Genomic DNA, 21,635 nt, shown 5'->3' on the forward strand with positions numbered 1-21,635 from the left:
AATGAATAATGAAACTAACACTAAAACCACCAGGTAGTTATAGCGTGAAAATGACAGCGTATATGAGAAAAGCATACACATACCACATACAACAACAGCACACACAGCAAACCGCACATGGCGCATGTAGCGTATACTACGTCGTAAACATCAGCAGTACGGCGGCGTCGGGATACAAATGCATTGGAACGAACACAATGTCACAAGCGAGAAGGCCTTTCATTTTCGAGAACTTGTGGTTTCACAACAAATATATATTAATCATTGATTCAGCATGGTTACTCTTCAGTCACGGCTTTCCACTGATGATTGTGACAAGAAAATCGATTTTGGTAAACCTTCATGACTTTATTGTAATGTGACGAGGACAGCAGAATTTGTTCTCTTTATTGCTATTATGAAAATGATTATTATGATGAAGTAAGGAAAAGAACAAAATGTTACGAGTGTTCCCAAATGCCAAAGACTTGCACGTCCACAACAAGCGACAGAGGATAGTTAACAGTCCAATCATTCAGTAAATAAAAGGAACGAACATTAAACTGAAGAACAGAAGAATCAAAAGAACACTTCTTCCTCCCAGGTTCTCCTAGCGCAACCGCCCTAACTAACCATGTACGAGTTGCCCTAAAATACCTCTGCTGTAGCCTAGGACATAATGGCGTACACGACGCGCCCAAACTGGCGCTGCATGTGAGACGCGCCAAAACTGGCGCTGTACGTGACAGCACAGCCTTGCGCGGTACAACCTCCCGTAAAACAACATGCATGCAACACATGTAATGAATACAAGGTGTGTAATGACCTATGCCGCGCACATGCACCAGTACTCATTTACTAACACCATGCCCCCCAAGTCAGGCATGTCACTTCAGAAACAGCACAGCAAACAAACAAACAAAGAACCAAACATGAATCGTCAACGGTAACAAGCAGGTGCTAGCAGTCGGGATCGGTCACGCAAGACCCGACCAGGTGCACCTGCAGGAGCGGGTACAGGAGCAGGTACAGGAGCTGCTGCAGGTGCAGCCGCAGGCAGGTCAGCGACTTCAAGCAAGTACTGCTCCTCATCTTGCTCTGGCTGATCATCATCTACCTCAGATGGGACATCAGGAAGCTCACCGTTGTCTCCTCCGTCTTGCTCTCCAGCAGGAGACGGATCACGTTAGACTAGCTTCACATTCACGATCTTTCCCGAAACACGTCCAGCATGTCGAATCAGGATCGTTGACGGACCGACGTGCGTCATCACCACCCAACCGACCTAGTACACTGCAAACCGCTTCTGACGACGTGCAGGACGTAGGAACAGCACCTTGTCCCCAAGCTGGTACTGCGGTGTTGGCTGATCAAGGAAGTCAGCTCCTGCATACGTCTCCTCCAACATACTGCGAATAGCTGCTGATCGCTGATCCAGCTCAGCCACGCATGAACCGATGTTGTAGCCGCTTGGTGGTTGATCAAGCACAAGACCACGAGGACTCCAACCTCTCATGGCCTTCATCAGCGACCCTCCAGTCGCACTGTGGGGGCGAACACGGTAGTAGTCGAGCACCCAATCATCTGACTCACCGAGCACCTTCCTGATGAGCGTCAGCAGAGTTTGGTTAAATCGCTCAACTGCACCTTGCGACTGTGGGTGTTGCACTGCTCCATGCGCGACCGTCACCCCAAACGTCTCGTAGACCGCTGAAACCAGAGCATTCCGCAACTCTGTGCCGTTGTCCGATCGGACTACTTGTGGAGTACCCCACAGACAGCATATGGACACGAATGCTGCGGCTACACTCTGTGCGTCGTGCCGCTCCAGTGGTTGAACTTCAACCCACTTTGTAAAGGTATCGACGCATCCCAAGACACAGTGATAGCGACCTCTGCGAGAGGGGCCCAGCTTCAATGTGTCAAGCTGAACCTTTTTGAAAACTGTGCGGATGCAAGTTTTTGAGCTCCGCCTTTCGGGTGCTTTCCAAGATCATCTTCAATCGTTTAGCATACCATGAGTGAGACCATGAGTGAGAATGAAGAAGTAGACCTTGCTACAATGTCATATGACAATATCCGTGACCTTGCAAGATCCAAGAAGGTGCTCCAAGAAGGTCAATCGAAGCTGAGCCGACAAGAACTTGTGGCGATCCTGCGGACTAATGGAATCGGGACCAACGCAAGCTCTGCCCCAGTAAGTTGTGCTAGCTGTATTTCACTGCATGACTCCCTAGCAAACTTTACAAAGGCCCTTGAAGGCATGATTATGAAGATGGCTGGTTTCATGGAGATGAAGTCCACCATCGAGCACATACAGCAGGAAATTGCAACGATGAAAAACGAAGGGCAGCAGGAGGGCGCGAAGACGCAAAGCACAGCTAACGTTAGGAACCGTCAGTACGCTACCGTAGTGCAGTCTGCTCCAGCCCCAGCCTGTGAACCCAAACCGTACTCCCACAAACATGTACAGCATCAGTCTATGCAAACTGCCACCGACACCCAGCAGACCAAGCAAACCGACAAACCCGCTCGTATGAGTACTGGCAGCACTGAAGATTCGAACTCGTCCTGGCAAACCCAAGGTCCACGACGCCCAAACCGCCCACGTGCATCAGGCGGGTCATCTTCACATCCCGGCACGAGTGCTACTGGCAGTACTGAACTACATGTACGTTCATCTGTCACATCGAAGTATGTGAAGGAGGTGACTGTAACAGCAGCCCCAGGTGTTCTAAGTGGAGTAGAACGCAAACGCCTTGCAGTGCTGCATGTAGGAAATGTTGAAGTTGGCTGTGAGGCGCAATCTATTGTCAGGTACTGTGCAGATCGTAACATTGACATCATCCGCTGTTCAATTGCCACAAATCGTTATTTCGGCACAGCATACGCAAAAGTTACCATTCCGGCTGATGTCATCAACACCGTACTCACGCCTGCGTTTTGGCCTGCCACCATCGGCCACACAGTCAGAAAGTGGCGCTTCCATGACGAGGCGTCCATGCCGACGAAGGAACAAAGTACTGAAGATTAACCATGGCTAGTAGTAGTAAAATGAACCCAGGCGCAACCCCGTTCTACCCTGGATGTATACGGACACTGTCTCTGAATATTTGCAGTCTACGTAATAAACTTACTGACTTGTCCCAATTGATATCGACACAAAAACTGACATTGCTGCTGTATGTGAAACGTGGCTTAACAACTCCGTTCCGTCGATGGAGATGTCAATCGCAAACTATACTTTATTTCGGCTTGACAGGCGCGACAAACCCGGAGGTGGTGTATGTTTGTATGTTAATAACTCACTGTTTAGTCACCTAGTCACTGTTTAGTCACCTACGCCGATGGCGTTGAATGCATTTGGGTAGAGATCAAAGCTCACCCACAACCTCTTCTTGTCGGGTGTATTTACCGCCCACCGAGTCAGTCACTAGCTTACTGGCAGACTTTCGAGGCCATGTTACACAAGGCATCGGGAGAAGCCAAGAATATTCTGCTTTGTGGTGACTTTAATGTTGATCTGGTCAGTCAATCTCCCACATCCCAGCATGCCTCCTTGCATGACATCACAACCAGCTTAGGCCTGCATCAACTTGTAAAATCTCCAACACGCATAACGCTGCAAGGGAGCTGCACTCTATTAGATCATGTCTATAGTACAGCTCAAATCATATCCCCGCCTGGTGTGTGTCCAGTTCCGTTCAGCGACCACTGTGCTATTGCAACCAAGATTTGTGTTAAACCCGTGCCGACAGCATTGCCTTCTCAGCGACTTTATCGAAACTTCAAGAGAATGGACTTGGCATCACTTCGTATGGATATTTCTTGCGCCAACCTCTGTGAACTTCGTGGGTCCTGCGATGACATGTGGCAACAGTGGCTGACTAAGGTTGTGCCCATTATTGATGCTCATGCTCCATTGCGCCACGCGTCTTCCCGACCAAGACAGCATTCACCATGGGTCAATGAACATTTGTTCCTGTTGATACGACGACGTAACCACGCTCATCGGAAATGGCTGCAATCTAAGTGCCAGACTGATTACGATGCGTTTAAAGAAGCCAGGCGTATCGTGACTCGTATGAACCGTGAATTGAAGACGAATTTTTTTCAGTCTAAGTTCACCAGTGTTCAAGGTAATCCCAGGAAAACGTGGAAGGTTTTGAACGAGTTATCCGGAAGACAACGTGTTCAATCCGTTCCACAATGCTCTGCAAGCAACATTGGGTGTGTATTTGCTGATGTTGTCAGTGATCAACAACGAGCACCTGAACTGTGTCTTCCACAGGGCCCAGTGGGACCTAAGGGTTTTACATCCTTCAGTTCGGTGTCAATAGGTTGTGTGCGTAAACTGTTGGGTTCCTTGGACACCAGCAAAGCGACAGGCAGTGATGGAATACCCGCATTTCTTCTGAAGTCCTGCGCTGATTTGCTAGCTCCCTCCTTAACATTGATATTTAATGCATCTCTTGCTGTTGGTTCTGTGCCGGACGGCATGAAGTTGGCACATGTCACGCCGGTATTCAAGGCTGGAAATCCTCAAGATCCGGGAATTTATCGCCCTGTGTCTCTCCTGCCAATTGTGTCGAAGCTGTTAGAACGAATTGTCCATAGACAACTATCCTCATTTCTGGACAAGGAGAATTTGTACCCTCCCTGTCAGTTTGGCTTTAGACGTCAACATTCAACGGAAGACGCTCTAGTTTTCGTCACGGACACGTTTGTTCGCGCTCGCGATGCCGGACAAATTACTGGTGCTGTGCTCGTGGATATGTCCAAAGCATTTGACAAGGTCAGGCACCAAGTGCTCATTAATGATTTGTTTGAGCTTGGCATATCTGGTTCAGCATTAGTTTGGTTTGCCGACTATTTGTCCAATCGTCGCCAAATAGTGCACATTGCTGAGAACTATAGCCCTCCTTTCCCCTGCATGTGTGGCGTTCCCCAGGGCTCTGTTCTTGGTCCGCTGCTTTTTGTACTCTATGTTCGTTCGATCCAGTCCATTGTCTCCGAGTTTTGTGTGAAAGTTATTCAATTTGCTGACGATATTCTATTGTATGTTTGCGGTACGCAGAAGAATGCGCTTAGCAACTCTCTGTCTGCAGCTGTCTCAGCCATTAGTACCTGGCTGTCAAACCGCAATTTAATTCTAAATGCTCGGAAGACACAAGTGCTCTTCCTGTCTACGCCACATATTACTGACCACCAATTTGCAGTCTACTGCCATGGAGTGCAGCTCAAGCAAGTGACATGTGCAAAGTACCTTGGAATACATTTGGACCAGGATCTTTCTTGGAGCACTCAAGTTGATTCTATGGTCTCCAAACTAGCCAGTAAAATTGGTATTCTGTTCCGAAATCGACACAATATTCCTCTGACTTGCCGAGAAACCTTCGTAAAGTGCCTAGTGTTGCCAGATTTTCTATATGCATCAAATTGTTTTTCTGCTGGTCTTTCCTTAACCCAGTTAGGTAGGCTTGAACGAATGCTAAAGCGAGCTTTGCGTTCAGTGTACGATACTGGTTTTTGTAGCCCATCAAGCCCTTTATTTGCGAGACTTGGTCTAGATCGTTTGGCAACCATGTATTGCAAGAAATTACTGTATCTGACGTGGCGCTGTTTGGAAGGCCGCTGTAGTGTCACATTAAGTCAAATATTCGAGCGTTTAAATAATGGTCTTGCAACGCGCAGCCTTGTATCACGCACTCTTAAGTTGCCCATGCTCAGAACTGCCTTTGCCCGTCATGGCGCTTCCTTCCAATGTGCTAAGCTGTGGAATGATTTGCACCCTCTAGCTCGCTGTGTGGATAACTCCGCCCGTTTTAAGAAACTGTTACCCCAATGCCTTGCTTTTTCACGCTAGTAATTATGACTTTCAGCTATGCAAAATGCGAACATGATCACCTATCCAATACCGGTAGTCTATTACATGTATATTAATTATTCATATCTTTTTGCATCTTTCCCTCGAGTGGGTCTATTGTTATTAGGCAATTGTCTGTTATAGTCACCACTATAAATAAAAATCCAATCCAATCCAAAAAAAACCCACCTCCCATGGACCACTTGGTGACACCGGGCGAGTTGGCGGCACACTCTCCGAAGACCGGCGGTTTGCCGCGCTGTTACTTGGTGTCCAGCGATGAGCACTTGCTGCGTCAATGACGGCGGAATCACGGGGACTGACACGACATCACTCGGTGGAACCTTGACACTTCGGTGCACGGCACCATTGATCACGCACAGTTGATCCTTGACTGAAGCTAGGCCGCTGCCACTAGGGAGGTCATTTCCAGACAGTAGGCACTGTTTGACCTCAGCTACTTCATCATCGGCTTACTGTGCACGGCAGATCTCCTCCTCCGACAGACAAGGCAGAACGGGAACGACACTTGCCGCCATCGCTGACAGCTCGTCTTGCGCACCACTTGCAAGCCAACTTGACGGGACACGAGTAAGCTCATCAGCTAAATTATCAGACGTTGCCACCGAGATGAGGTTGACCTGGAGACCAGTCGTAGCGACGATGTCCTCGATTATCTGGACTCTAGGCCGAACAAGCACTTCCTGCAGCCCACTAACCTTCAAGCGACGGACATTGCTCAACGATTGCTACAGCCAGCCGTACACTGTTTTCAAATCAGTGTGGATGGTAACTCGCTTCACAGGCCACTTCGTTGCCAGGTTGAGGCCCTTGATGACTGCGTCCAGCTCTGCAATGTTGATGTGACAAGCATCCTTCGCGGCATGGAGCCAAGACCGGTCCTCAATCACTTAGACGGTCACCTGGACAACTGCGCCGAGAGGCCTCGCACCACACATGCCACTACGTCGACTCGTCAAGCGTTACAGACCACACGCCTTGTACTGGATCAGCCGCTTGCAGCCGGGCAAGCAACTCTCTGCATAGGCGCACTATCAACTCAGGCAGCACGGCATCCCATGGGGCATCTGAGCCTAGTTGCCGCGCCAATTGCATGCAGGTCGCAACCAGCCGCAGACAGGATAGTGCCCAACCAGCTTACCGCACCAACTGACGATGTTGCGGCATGTCGGGTTGGTTGGCACAGACAGGTCGGAGTCTTGACGACGCTTCCACTGCAGAACGCCATTCTCGCTTGACAGTTGCAGACCCAGGACACAAGCCTGGGGCATATCCACGGCAGGTTTCGTGTCCAAACTGTAGCGACTCAGTTGCTCCGTCGTTGCCGGCAGGGCTGCTCTCTCGACATATAGGTCGTCGACGTAGTTATCGACGCCGCTCAGGTCTCGTGTCGCCCACTTGACCAAAATGTCCATTATCTTCGGCGCCACATTGAGCCGGAACCCCATTCTCGTCATGGCATAGAGCTTGCCGCGACACAACACAGCTTGGTAGCGGTACAGGTTCGGAGCGACGTGGATCTGCAAGTAAGCCTTGCGCAAGTCCAGCATGACCCCGTCAGGAGACCGCATCCGCCATTCTCTCATCGTCTTGTCGCATGATGATGTATCGTACCCCGGATGAAACAGCAGACGCTGGTTTAGCTGACGATAATCCAGGCACGGCCTCATTGGCGTAGTCTCCTTGTGCGGCTGAGAAACAGAGAGAAACGGTAGAACACACATAGCTTCTCCGAATGCCTCCGTGTCATAAGGCACAAGCCATTCCTTTTCAAGCCACGACTCGACTTCGGCGAGGAAGCACTCCACCTCCGTGCTGGACAGCTTGCTGCGTGGGTACTTGCCAATGCCACAGCCGAGGAGAGATGACGGCGGCGTACCATCTTTCCAGGTCCACTGAGCCTCCCAATAGCCGGCGCTACCGCTCCAGGTCACAGAAACATCGGTTATTTCGAGCGTCACGGTATCGTCATTCTCCTTCACAAACATGTGACGCGACAGCTTGCTAGAAGATGCCACACCTGCACCAATCACGTCCAGCCGAGTAACGAACACTACTGAAGACAGCCGTCCGCCTGGGGTCTCGTACGCGATGTTCACCCCTCCGGTCCTAGCTGCAACGTCTGCACCCAGCAGAATGTCGGTGTTCAGCGCAGCCAAGTCCTCCACCACCACTAGCATCGCGCATATATGCGGTAAGTAAACATGACCGTCCAGACGTCGCATCATCACATCGACGCAGCCCCTGGTGTTCAGCGTATGGCCCTGAATCGTCAGAAGCGACTCGTTGCTATCTCTCACGCTGTGCAGCAGACCCAACCTCCTCACTAGTGCCAGCTCCACGAGAGACGTGGTGCATCCCGTGTCCACTACCGATACATGCCTGCTCCAATCTGCACCACCATCCGACGAAACGTCCACTGCCACTCTTATTAAACCATTGCATGCACTGTGAGGCATGGCCAGGCACAAGCCAGTACGGTCCTCTGCCGAGGCCAATGCTGCAGCAGAACCAGACTTAGTCGACTCGTTGGTGGGGCAGTTCCGCTTGATGTGTCCAGGCTGCTTGCACTTGTAACACTTGATTGGTGGCGCACCAGCGCGACCCTGCCCGTGGCTGTCGCCAGTCCGATCACAGGAGCGCTGGCGGGGGCAGTTACGTTTCATATGGCCCACTTGGCCACAGGCGAAACACAGCGTGGGCAACGACCCTCCTGCAGCAGCCGCCGCTGCAGCCTGCACTACTGCACCACTCGCCTGCATGACCCGCGCCTTGGTCACCAGCTCCGGGAGAGAGTGCGATTTCGCTGCGCGCTCCAAGCGAAGGGTCCTGCTAAACTCTGCGGGAAGGCCACTCAAAAACTGCTCGATGAGCACGGGATCTTTGCCGTCCGCGGCGAGTGTATGCTTCGACAGCTTCAGTAACCGCTGCAGATCTGCAACGAAGATATCCACAGGATCGTCCAAAGCCAAGCACCTATCGACAAACAAGTGGTATGCTTCAGCTGCCGACGAAGCAAATGCCGCCTCCAACGCAGCTTTGACTTTCTTCGAGTCCTTCCTGTTGTCATCGGACATCTGATCCACCTCGACGAAGGCCACACCGTCCAACAAAGAAGACGAGCCATCTTGTCGTCATCAGAATCCCATTTCTCCGCAACACACAGTACCTCGAACTTCTTCCAGAACGATGCAAGGTTGTCCCCTCTGACGCCTTTGAAAGGCTTCAAAAAGCCACCAAGTTTCAACGACGTCCTGCAAGTTTTTCCTTGGCCTCGAACAAAACGAAACTCCACTCGTCCAAACGAGTATTCCTGGGTTTCGGCACCAAAGCTGTTCCCAAATGCCATAGACTTGCACGTCCACAACAAGCCACAGAGGATAGTTCAGTCCAATCATTTAGTAAATAAAAGGAATGAACATTAGACTGAAGAACAGAAGAATCAAAAGAACACTTCTTCCTCCCAGATTCTCCTAACCATGCACGAGTTGCCCTAAAATACCTCTGCTGTAGCCTAGGACATAATGGCGTACACGACGCGCCCAAACTGGCGCTGCATGTGAGACGCGCCAAAACTGGCGCTGTACGTGACAGCAAAGCCGTGCGCGGTACAACCTCACATGTAGTGAATACAAGGTGTGTGATGACCTATGCTGCGCACATGCACCAGTACTCATTTACTAACACGAGTTATGAAAAACTGTCCAGCAACGTAACCAGATCTTATACAGTCAGCGATTGCGACAGAATGGCACAAAACTGACAAGGAGTAATGTGCGTTTGTGGACAGTTTGTCATAACTCGTAACATTTTGTCCTTTTCCTTTCTTCATCATTACTATATTGGCTAACCATCCCGGTTCAATTATCATTATACATTGTTTAAACACGTGACTCTTCACGTTTATACATGTTAAACTTTTGTTCCATTTCTTACGTACCATTGCAAGTTGGCAGCTCCAAAGTTGTACAATCAAATGTTTCATTTCCCACCAATTTGTATCCAGTATTGCATGAGTAGTTGACAGTTAGAGGATATTGAATTTCTGATGTGTAAACCACACCGTTGGAAATTTCTGGAGCACTGCAGGCCGATGCTGTACACATATGTAACAATTCAAAAGCCGAGAAGCAGAGTAGCGTTGGTAACTTTTATCATCTAGATGCTTTAGAAATGATGCTGATTTGTGAGTTTTACGCTCAGCTGTTCTGTTAATAAAATTTATCGCTGGTACTCCTTGAAAAAGGAGATGATGATGGAAGAAGTTATAATTTCAAAGAATTTGGTTTGAAATGTAAGAAATACAAGTTACGTATCAACATCTACAAACCCAAATTTCATTACAGTTCTGTTTTTCACTTACCATTGCAAATCGGCAAAGATTTCATCTCGAATAGAGTTGTACAATCAAATGTTTCATTTCCAACTAAAATGTGTCCAGTATTGCATGAATAGGTGACACTTCGAGGGTATTGTATTTCTGACATGTCAACCGTACCATTGGCAATTTCTGGAGCAGTGCAGGTCATTCCTGTAATCATAAGGAGCAATTCGAAGAAGAGAAGAATAGACAGCGTGGGAGTGCAGGTCTACTTCAAAATACCGGTAATTAAAAAATTTAGAGAATATGACAGAGTTATTGATTTACCTGTTTTGCTTGCAGGTTAAGTTATGTTTTTGACGTGTTTTCCAAATTTTCACCTGTATTGTAAGCAAAAAGACTTCAAGGTCGAGGAATTTGAATGGAAATGCATTTGCTTTGACGAGTGAGAACAAACAAATTCTGTATCTGGCGCTTCGTGGGGTGTTTGTCGTGCTGGAAACGAAACGGCTCTGCAAGTTTGTATCCCTGGTGATGGTTTGGCCTGGAGAGCACTATAGAAGTGTTGCTTTTCAGGCAAAATCTTCTTCAGCCTACTCAAGCTCAACTGATGAGGGGTAAATTCCCCGGAACACTGTGTATTGAGCAGGGAGTGGTGCATTCTGGCAGGTTTGCCGTGTGGAAGGTATGACGTTCTCCTCATGTGTTCCGGATGGCAGTCGTGAGTCAAGTGTTATATTATTATTATTATTATTATTTTGTCAAGTAATATGTCTGATGATTGGTTCAGCCATGAAACTCGGAGTCACAACGGAATAAATTTGCCAAGGCTTTCATTGTGTGCCTTTGTGTGGCAAGTAATAATAATATAACACTTGACTCACGACTGCCATCGGTGACTTTTTCCTACGTTCCCGGTATATTTGGGTCCTTTTCGACCCCAGGAACATTTTGGGTGGTATTCTTGCAAACTGTCCATTTTTATGTATTTATTTTTGCTGTGTTACCTTCCCATAGACCAGCAAAGTAAACATGTTTCAAAAATCTTACCCCTGGGATTCGTTAGTAACCCACAACCCGGAATGAGGGTTTAATTAAAGGCTAAATCGAGGGAGATTCATGGCACGGCTTTCTAACTATGGCGATGGCTTGAGAATTTGCTACTTCGAAGTAGGTCAAAGTCATGAACGTACATGAACACGAACAGAGTATCAAAAGCATCTTCGCCTCACCATAACTTCACAAATAAGTATAGGTTCTAAAATTGTCATAGCACTGTATAAAATCTTCGCTTGGTTCGGTGTGTTTCTCACTTACCGCGGCAAATTGGCAAAGAATGCCACAGCAATAGAGTTGTACAATCAAATGTTGCATTTCCAACTAAATCGTAACCAGTATTACATGAGTAATTGACAGTTTGAGGGTATTGCATCTCTGACATATCAACCACACCGTTGGGAATTTCTGGAGCACTGCAGTTCATCCCTTTATATGGAGCAGGGAAGAAACAGAGGCGGCAGAAAACAGATGATCCAAATATATAAATTGAAGTGTATACTTCACTCCAACTATTGATCTAAACAAGGTGATGGGAAAATAATTTGGGGCAGAACATTCCATGTCTGCACAGCGCTGCAGAAAATGCGTGAAGACAGCTCTGGGACGTTGAATTAATAGCTGGTGTGGGTGCGTAGGCTGAGCAAACACGCGGGTGGGCTCTATGTCCTGAGGTCGATGTTGAGCACCAGGGGGGAGGATCTTCTTTAGCGAGCTGTCCGCATCCAGGCACAATAGCTTGCACAAGTGTGCAAGCGAAGCCACTTTTTTGTGTTTATTTGAATTCGGATAGCTCAACAGTACAGAAGTACAACTACAAAAAGTACCGAATAGAAGGCCAAGAGAACGGGAAACCAAAAAAAAAAAACAGCAACATCAATTTACTGATTATGCACATTGCTTGAAAGCAAATCACAACAGTGATTAAGAGTTAAGCTGTCTTTTAGCCAAATAGCTAATTTGACGCGGAAATCTGCGATAGTAGTGCAGGACTTCAGGTCGTCTGGCAAATAATTCCAAACAAGAGCCAAATTACTTGAAAAGGACAGAAAGCCAGACATAGATCTATAGCGATTGATACTCATGTTATGAGTTGTTGAGCTGCGAGTAGTTCGGGTAGACGTACAGATGGGAAAGAGGGACTGCAAGCAAACAGCCGGCTTAATACAGTAACAGTGGGAAATGAATACAAGGAACAAAAATACACTGTCCGCCGAAGAGAAACACTAGGGAGCCAGGAGCCCGATCCCATGATGTAGATGGCTAGTCGCTGGATCTGGTCCAGCTTGGCCAAGTGTGAGGGCAGCGCACCAAGCCAGACCAAGGGACAGAGCTCCAGCACAGGGCGGAAACACCCATTGTAAGCTCAGAGTCGGCCAAGGGGCTCTAGGATAGCAGAGGCGGGAGGCTACGAACTAAAGCTTGGTTCGTCGACAATGCTCTGCCTGAATTTTTAGCTGATCTATTTGCCTTTTGAGCAGACAAAATGTATTCGAAAAATCGCTCTTGGAAGCGACAATTTTAATGACACGGAGGAAGTAATTTTTCTCTTGAGTATATCACTTACCCCTGCAAGTTGGCAAAGAATGTTCCAATGGAGTTGTACAATCAAATGTAGCATTTCCTACTAAATTGTATCCAGTATTGCACGAGTAGTTGAGAGTGTGAGGGTATTGTATTCGTGTTGCATTAGCAAAACCGTTGGAAATGTTTGGAGCACTGCAATTAATACCTAAATATAAAAAATCGAGAACAGAATTGATCTTGTGGGCAATCAAAATTGTAATCAAAATCACAAGGAAATTGTGTCACCCTCAAATCTCGAACCAGGTACACTCACTTAAGGGCATCGATGCTCTAAGCACTGGGTTATAGTGCACTCGACATCCAAGCATGCATTGATCGTTCAACATTCGAGGTGAGGGAACCGGATATACCAACACACAATTATGTATGTATGCTTGGCATATACTGTGAATTGGTGACCGGTACTTTTCTGAATGGGGAGGGATGCAGATAAACGAGGACCAGATAAGCGAGCTCTGACGCTATTAGAAAATTCGGGTGATTTCTATCACTCTCTTCGATCAAGATTGCCTGAACAAAATTATGCGTAAATCTAAATCGAGAGAGTCTCCGTCAGGCTAAGTCGAGAGAGATTCATGGCTGTTACAAACCACCAGTTCTCCACAGAATTCACATACAAACTTGCAAGCGGGGATCCTCAAGTCTAAATAATTTTAACCCTGTTGCTATGCAAAAAACGTTACTTCACTAACGTCTGGCATTAGCCAGGATCCACGCAGCTTTAATTCCGTTTGTTTACTTTTGTTTGTTTTCACACACACACATACATGTCCTGTACCGTACCATCAAACGCATCATGTATGTCCCATGTAAGGGTTGGTTCATATATCGCCGGTACGCGCCGGGAGTCACGGGAGCTCTCCCCGCGCATTACGATTTGGTGAAACAGTGCAGTCGTAACAAAATTATACAGTAAAATTATAAACTATCGCAAGGGACCACCGGCAAAGTTGGACAGTGCCCAACTCTTGCGATCTCCCCCGGCACAGATGCCGTAGAAATGTCTCATTTCTTGTTGGGATGAGACTACGAAGTAAACAAGAAAATACAGTGTCGTGCAGCTCACGAATATGATATGTCATTTCAAAGCAATGAATTAGATGCTGAAACCTATTCTATGTTGCATAGCGCGGAGGGGCGTTCGGAGGGAACCGGGACAGGGTGGTCATTGGCAGTCTAAACAAAAACGTGCAGTTGTGGGAAGAAATCGGAGCACCAAAGTTAGTACTTGAAGTAATCAATTATGGATACACGTTGCCATTTGCGAGATTGCCAAGGCCCAGGTGGTCAGACAACCACAAAAGTACACATGAGTTTCCAGATTTGTCGGGGAGGAAATTTCAGATATTCGTTCTCGCGGTTTTATTAAAAGAGGTTAACAGAGACCAAGTGTCAGTGTGTAGCCCGTTGGGAGTGGTGGATAATGGGAAGAAGCTGAAGCTAATTCTGGACTTTTAAGTCCAAGGTACCTCAACAAACACCTGGCTAAATTCAAGATTAAAATGGAAGATTTGAAGGTGTTGGCAGATGTATACGAGAAGAATGATTTCTTGGTAACATTTGACTTGAAGAGTGGCTACCACCACATTGCTATGGCCGACAGCCACTGGAGGTATCTTGGTTTCAGTTGGGTAACCCCCCCCCCCCCCCCCCCAGCATACTATACGTTTTGCGTCTTGCCGTTTGGTTTGTCATCCGCCCCTTACATTTTTACAAAGGTAACCAGGGTGCTATTGCGTCGTTGAAGGGCAATGGGTGTACGTTGCCAACTGTACATGGACGACGGGTCGGGAGGGCATGCTTTTAAGTGTCAAGTCACTTGTCCCATTTGCCCCAAAATTGCCGGATTAATTTTTATGAATCATACATTCTTCCCCTCTTCACGTACGGCTTCCCTGCCTGGTGCACCATTAACAAAGCTCACATAGGTGAATTAGAAGTTCCCCATCGCCGTATACTGCACATCATATTTCGTACTGATCGTTATATCTCAAATCTAGACTTGTGTGCTGCTGCATCCACTACCACTCTGCAACACTACCACTCTGCAACACTACCACTCTGCAACACTACCTTGATGCTTCCAAGTGCACCCTGGCACATTACATGTTTCTTGACCAGCACCCTACTCATTTACAATCACTTCATTGGTTTAAGTCAGGTGACACCACCCGAAGCTGCGTTCGTCTCCCCCTAGCTAGGTCTACCCTATTCGTAAATCCCCCTTTCTTTTCTTCCTACTCCACGTGGCTCCAACTGCTTTCCAGTGTTAGAAAAGCTCCAGGTATGCCCAAATTCCGTACCCTCGTCAGACAGCACATCAGTTTCTCCCAGTAAACAAAATCACAATCACCACTTCCGCTGCATAGCTCGCTGGACATCCCATTGCTTTGTAAGTTGCTAATCCCTTCCCACTTTGTGTACGTGCTCTTCATTTTCTTTTTTTCTCTTCTTCCGTGGTTGGTCTCACCCTCTCCTCAATTCAATTGGCTGTCTTGCCATGCCACGAGGTGCAAAATAAATAAATTAATTAATAAATTAATTAAATAAGGCAGGTGCTCATAAGGTAGCAAGTCAAATGAAGAAAGATCTCCAAAAGGCAGGATTTGTGGCTAATGAATACAAATGCCATTGGGAGCCTTCTCAAGTGGTAGAGATGTTGGGTATGGTGGTTGACCTACGTTATGCAGCTTCCCAAGACTCCAAAAAGCGTGTTAAAAAGCTTAAGTCGATGCTCAGCACAATGTCAGGTAGCTGGCCACTATCAGCTAAGCTGGTAGCAAGGATGACTGGAACGATAATGTCCATGTCGCTGGCCCTGGGCCAGATTTGCAGACTGACTGAGGACTAGAGCATTCTACCACATGATACTATTGAGGAAGTCATGGGTAGCTCAAACAGTTTGGTCAAAGGAGGCAATTGATGACCTTGATCTGTTCTGGAAAGAATCTTTTGGCAAATTACACGGCCAGCCTTTCTGGAAGAAAGACCCACATGTTGCAGTTATCTGTTGGTAAGATGCCAGCGACACTGGCTGGAGAGGTTTCATGGAGAGGAGGTTGGGTGTGCATGTTGCGAAGGGTGAATGGCCCAGTGAAATCAAAGAAAAGAGACTAAGTTCTACTTGGCGCGAGGTTAGGGCTGTTAAGCTTGTTCTGGAGTCATTGGGACCAAAGATTGCTGGGTAGGCTAGCATGCATCGCACACACAACCAGGCAGTGGCACGCATTATTGAAAACGGTAGCCGCAAAGAGCATGAACAAGAGGAAGCTATGGCAATACACAAATTGTGCAGGTGTTTTAGTGTGAGGATTAGGGCAGAATGGCTACCTCGGGAAGAGAACGAGCTTGCTGATTATTATTTGAAGGTACTGTCAAACGACAAAATTTCGCGGCGGCTAAATTTAGCGTTTTGGCAAACTGAACCAGCTAGCGGCTATTAATTTTAGCGATTTTTACCTTCCACCGAGAATCAAAGAATTTTATTTTACGAAGCCTCGGAGTGCTGGGCGCAGAGTGCATGAAGAAACTGGCATTCCTTGTATGTCACTGCCGCTATGGCCAAACAAGTCCTGAACTTCAGGTTCTCTTGCTGTCAGCTTGTGGCCGGTCCACACGGCTCCCGCATGGGTCTCTGCCTGCCACTCGCCCGCAGCAACTCTTGAAAGGGTACATTCGCCTTCCAGGGTGCGCTATGCTGGAACAACCTGCCTAGCAGTATTCGCTCCATCTCGGTTTCTCGTCAGTTCCGTGCTGCCGCGGTCCGGTTTCTACTATGAACTGAGAACAATGCAAAGCAATTGTATGTGTTGCTGTCAGTGTACATGTGTCTGTGTGTGTTTGTGTGTGTGTGTGTGTGTGTGTGTATGTGTGTGTGTGTGTGCGTGCCAGCTAGTGCGGTTGGTGGGTACACTTATGCCGGATAGTGTTGGGTCGGTTGGCAATGGACTCGGCTTCTTGAAGGTGGAATGTTGTCCCTACCACCTTTGTTGGTTTCAGGGTTCATAATTATACTTTCTGGCATGTATAATTATTCTAAGTACACATACCTGTTAACCATGCACTGCTTTTGGCTAGATTAACTCTTGTGTAATCAATGTTGCTAGTGAAGCTTGTATCAGATCCACTCTGATTTAACCACCCACACTAGTAGCAAGTATTACCTTCACTGGGGGAAGAGGTAACTGCAGTTGGTTTCCGGGACGGATACCCTGATGCCGTCAATCCTTTTTCTGCACCTTGTCCTCACCCACTTACTGAGGTGTGGTGAGCCCATAAGTGGGATCATTCCAAGTCCACACTAGTTTGAGGATTTCAGAGGGTGTCGGCCGTTGGGTGGTCCAATGGCCAATTGAGTAATCTTTCCTAGATTCCTTTTGAGTCTGTCTCCCCTCTCCCGGGGAGACCCACGTGACCAGTTTTGACAGTGAGCAAGTACAAGTACAAGTGTGGGCAGTGTGTGTCCCACATGGTGCAGTGGTATGTGCAGTCGATTTCCAATCGAGAGGTTGCGGGTTCAATTCCTGACGATTATGGTCGCATACACCTTTCTTCTCTTTCTCATTCGTCTAGCTCTTCTTTCAATCTCCTGGGTGGTTACCAACAACCAGTGTATGCCAGTGTATGTGTTTTGATTATGCAGATACTGCTTGGGCTGGACTTTCCACAACCCGTGCTGCCAAGCTCGAAATTCAGCACAAAAAAGTTCTAAAAATCCTCCTCCGAAAACCCCGCATGCTCCCATCTTCCACCCTTTATGCCCTTGCTGACACTACCCCTTTGTCTAAGAGACGTAATTCACATCTTGTCACCCTTATCCATTCTCTCAAACTCAATCTGTGTCCACCTCACCTCCACTGTTTCAACTGGTTTTCTTCCCGTAGCAAGAGAAACTCCCTTTCCCTTCCGACACCCAAGTCCTCCTTTCTACTTCACTCTCCCCTTTTCACTGCGTACTCTGCGTGGCTGGCACTTCCCCAAGAAGCTAAGGACCTTTCTTCCCTCCGCCTTTTTAAGAGCCTTGTCCCGCCTTAACTTTGATTTTGTGTTTCTCATTTGGTTGCAATCACTACTTATCCATGCCGGTTCCTTTTTTTTTCTTCTTCTCCTCCCCTTCTCCCTTCCTTGCCGTGGTTGGCTAACACCCTCTCTCTTTGTATTGGCCGGTGTTCTCACTTTGCTATGAGATGCTGTAATAAATAAATAAATGCCAAAGTATGTGGTGTGGTGTGTGTGTGTCGAAACAAACGAAGAAAAAAAGAATGAATAAAATGAAAAATAGGGATTCAATGGCCAGAAAAAGCCACTTCAATCAGCTTTGTGGTGGATACCAGGCTAAAATTAGTGTATATGTTTATGTACATGTATGTGTGTGTGTGTGTGTGAGTGTGTGGCTTTGATTTCTCTCTCTTCTCTTCTCTCTTCCCGACGGTGTCTCCTGCTTCTAGGCCAGCATGGCCCATGCTTCATGCATGTTTGTTCCTGTTGTTGTTGTGATATGTTCCTGTTGTTGCTGTGATATGTAAGCACATGTACCTGTCTACAGTGTCCTACCGCTACTTGAGCTTTGGCCGTGGCCACGATTTGTCTCCTCATATTCTCCTTTCCCCTGTCTTTTTAATTTTGCTAAGAGCTTTGTACTCGCCGTGACCATGATCTCTCTTTTCTTCTATTCTTCTTTTCTATTTTACTACCGTTTTTTTCTTTCTTTTGTTCTTTTTTCTTTTGCTGAGAGCCTTCTTTTCCCATATTTTCTCTTCATTTGTGTCTCTTTTCCTAGTTTTCCCATTCCTGGGTTACTTGGACCTCATTCGCTTCCTTGTCATTGGACATAGTCAGTGCGTTCGGTTTGCGAATTCAAACAAACACAACCAACCAACCAACCAACCAACCAACCAACGAGTCACAAAGTCTAACATTGTAACGACCTTTTCCCATTATTTGAAGAAATGAATTTCTGGAGCACTGCAGTTCATTCCATTACATAGAGCAGTGAAGAAACAGAGGCGGCAAAGCACAGATAATCTCATTATAAATCGAAATGTATACTTCACTTCACTCTGCACAAGGTGATGAGGCATGTTGATGATTGCGTTTAAAAAACATTACTAGATTGAAATTGAGCAGCCACGCGTATCAAAGCATCCACGGACGTGAGAATAACAAAGTAGGATAGGATCACTGAAACAATTCTTCGCTTGAGTGTGTCACTTACCACTGCAATTTGGCAAAGAATGTTCCAATAGAGTTTTACAATCAAATGTTGCATTTCCAACTAAATTGTATCCAGTATTACATGAGTAGTTGACAGTTCGAGGGTATTGTATTTGTGTTGCATTAGCACAACCATTGGAAATGTTTGGAGCCCTGCAAAAAACACCTATATAAAGAACATTCAAGAAAAATAGTTTGAGTACAGAATTAATCTTTTGTGCAATCAGTATTGTGATCAAATGTCACAAAGACAGTTGTGTGCCAACTTCAGATCTCGAGCCAGGTACCCTTACTTAGGGCCAGCGATGCTCTAAGCACTGCGCTATAGCCGTCATCCAAGCAGTGACCATTCAACAGACTTTGATGCATCCTGTTTATCCACTCAGGCAAGTGAGACACAGCCCTTGCTGTAAACTACAGACTATACATTCAAACGAGCAAGCGGGTAGCACCAAGTCAAAAATACCTGATATTATTTGAGGTGAAATAGAGGTTGCGACTTCGGCGATGATTTTGTTTAGGAATGGGTTTGCTCCCACACTGGAGCTCGCGCTATTCCGCCGACGACTTGACACTTGACTGACTCACGACTGCCATCCAGAGAACACGAGAAGTCCATCGAACCTTCGACTCGGCAAACCTGCAAGAAAGCACCACTCCCTGCTCAATACACAGTGTTTCGGGGAATGCACCCCTCATCAGTTGAGCTTGAGTAGTTCTCACCGTCCAGGAGCGATAACTGACTCACGCTGCTATCTGGTGTTCACGAGGTGTTTGTCGCGCTGGAAACGGAGTGTCTCTGTAAGTTTGTATCCCTGGTGATGTTTGTGCCTGGACAGCACTATATAAGTGGTGCTCTTCAGGCACAATCTTCCTCAGCCTACTCAAGCTCAACTGATGAGGGGTGCATTCCCCGAAACACTGTGTATTGAGCAGGGAGTGGTGCTTTCTTGCAGGTTTGCCGAGTCGAAGGTTCGATGGACTTCTCGTGTTCTCTGGATGGCAGTCGTGAGTCAGTCAAGTGTCAAGTCGTCGGCGGAATAGCGCGAGCTCCAGTGAGGGAGCAAACCCATTCCTAAACAAAATCATCGCCGAAGTCGCAACCTCTATTTCGTACTGTTGTGCCCAGCGCGGGCGTGCGACTAGGTGGTTTGGAGGTGACAGCGTTGTGAATGACCGAGGGTCCTCTTCGTCTGTTCTCACCGTCCAGGAGCGATAACTGACTCACGCTGCTATCTGGTGTTCACGAGGTGTTTGTCGCGCTGGAAACGGAGTGTCTCTGTAAGTTTGTATCCCTGGTGATGTTTGTGCCTGGACAGCACTATATAAGTGGTGCTCTTCAGGCACAATCTTCCTCAGCCTACTCAAGCTCAACTGATCAGGGGTGCATTCCCCGAAACACTGTGTATTGAGCAGGGAGTGGTGCTTTCTTGCAGGTTTGCCGAGTCGAAGGTTCGATGGACTTCTCGTGTTCTCTGGATGGCAGTCGTGAGTCAGTCAAGTGTCAAGTCGTCGGCGGAATAGCGCGAGCTCCAGTGTGGGAGCAAACCCATTCTTATTTGAGGTGAGGTCACAATAAAACATACGGATAGTTGTTACCCAGCACAAATGGAAACTCAGAGATACCTTGAGTGCTTGTTTCAGTCCTTGTTGAACTTCATTTTTGTTTCTATACTTTTTCTAGTAAAAGATCTTTAGCCTCTGCCTCGCTTGTAAGTTGTACAGCCAGACACCGCATGCCCGCACGCATCCGTTGCCCACAAAAATATCCGGATAGGCGAGGCAACCGGATAATCGAACACACATCTTGTATGTACGTGTGACATATACTAATCGGTAACCAATAAATTTCTTCCGGTTGGAGAGGGATCCAGATAAACGAGGACCGGATAAGCGAGTACTGACTTTATTTGCAAGTTTGGGTGATTCCTACCCCTCTCTTGGATCAAGAGTGCCTAAACAACATTAAGCAACGATAGCCATAGGTCACTGCGTTGCGCGCTGCCTTCAACATTTAACTCGCCTCGATCACGTTCCGAAAGCGTGATCTGTTTTCGTTCGAGTAGTTCAAGTACCTAAGGGATATAAATCTTGGCACGTGAACTCCATTTCCTTTGCGATATATCATTTCAAGCCAGAGAGAAAGTGCGGTGTTTGATTTTCTGCAGTGCGAGAACTGCAGCTGAATATTTAATAAAGGCAGCGCTCCGCGCATCTAACCACCCATAAAGATATGTTATGCATTGAGGTGTATCAATTTTTTCACAGTGCAAAAACTGCAGCTGAATGAGTATGAAGCCAGCGTGCATCGCATCTGTCACCTGAAGAAAATTTATAAATTGAGGCGTATAACACATTCCTACCAGGGCTATGATGAGGTATTTGTATTTATCAATTCTCCACAGGCTAGGCATATTCGGATAATGCCGGCAGAAAAATTGGCAGAAATTCGATACTTTTTCTGGTAAATTTCATGCATGTTTGGTATGTGGGTAGAGAAATGGAGCAGAATTCGAGGAATTGCTCGCCATAAGGTTTGTATGGTTCTGCCAATTTCACTGCTTTTCGAGCAGAATCTGTCACCTTTTCGAG

General features: G+C 47.1%; 1 protein-coding gene across 1 annotated transcript; it reads right to left on the reverse strand.

The window, feature by feature from the left end:
• Window positions 1-1,264: 1,264 nt before the first annotated feature.
• On the reverse strand, window positions 1,265-8,943 carry LOC135827013 (uncharacterized). The gene is made up of 2 exons (XM_065339535.1): window positions 7,008-8,943; window positions 1,265-1,734 (listed from the first exon to the last, which is right to left on the reverse strand). Exons 1-2 carry the CDS (start codon window positions 8,941-8,943, stop codon window positions 1,265-1,267), a joined length of 2,406 nt encoding a protein of 801 aa, XP_065195607.1.
• Between the last annotated feature and the right edge of the window lie 12,692 nt (window positions 8,944-21,635).

This window comes from Sycon ciliatum, chromosome 11 (genome assembly GCF_964019385.1).
Source record: "Sycon ciliatum chromosome 11, ocSycCili1.1, whole genome shotgun sequence".
Taxonomy (NCBI): domain Eukaryota; kingdom Metazoa; phylum Porifera; class Calcarea; order Leucosolenida; family Sycettidae; genus Sycon; species Sycon ciliatum.

Bases quoted from the DNA above. Each gene is read 5' to 3' on its own strand.
- LOC135827013 (XM_065339535.1), bottom strand. From the start codon at position 8,943: ATGTCCGATGACAACAGGAAGGACTCGAAGAAAGTCAAAGCTGCGTTG. The intron at 1,735-7,007 runs GTAAGCTGGTTG...CTCCACAAGTAG, and splicing joins CAACATCGTCAGTTGGTGCG to TCCGATCGGACAACGGCACA.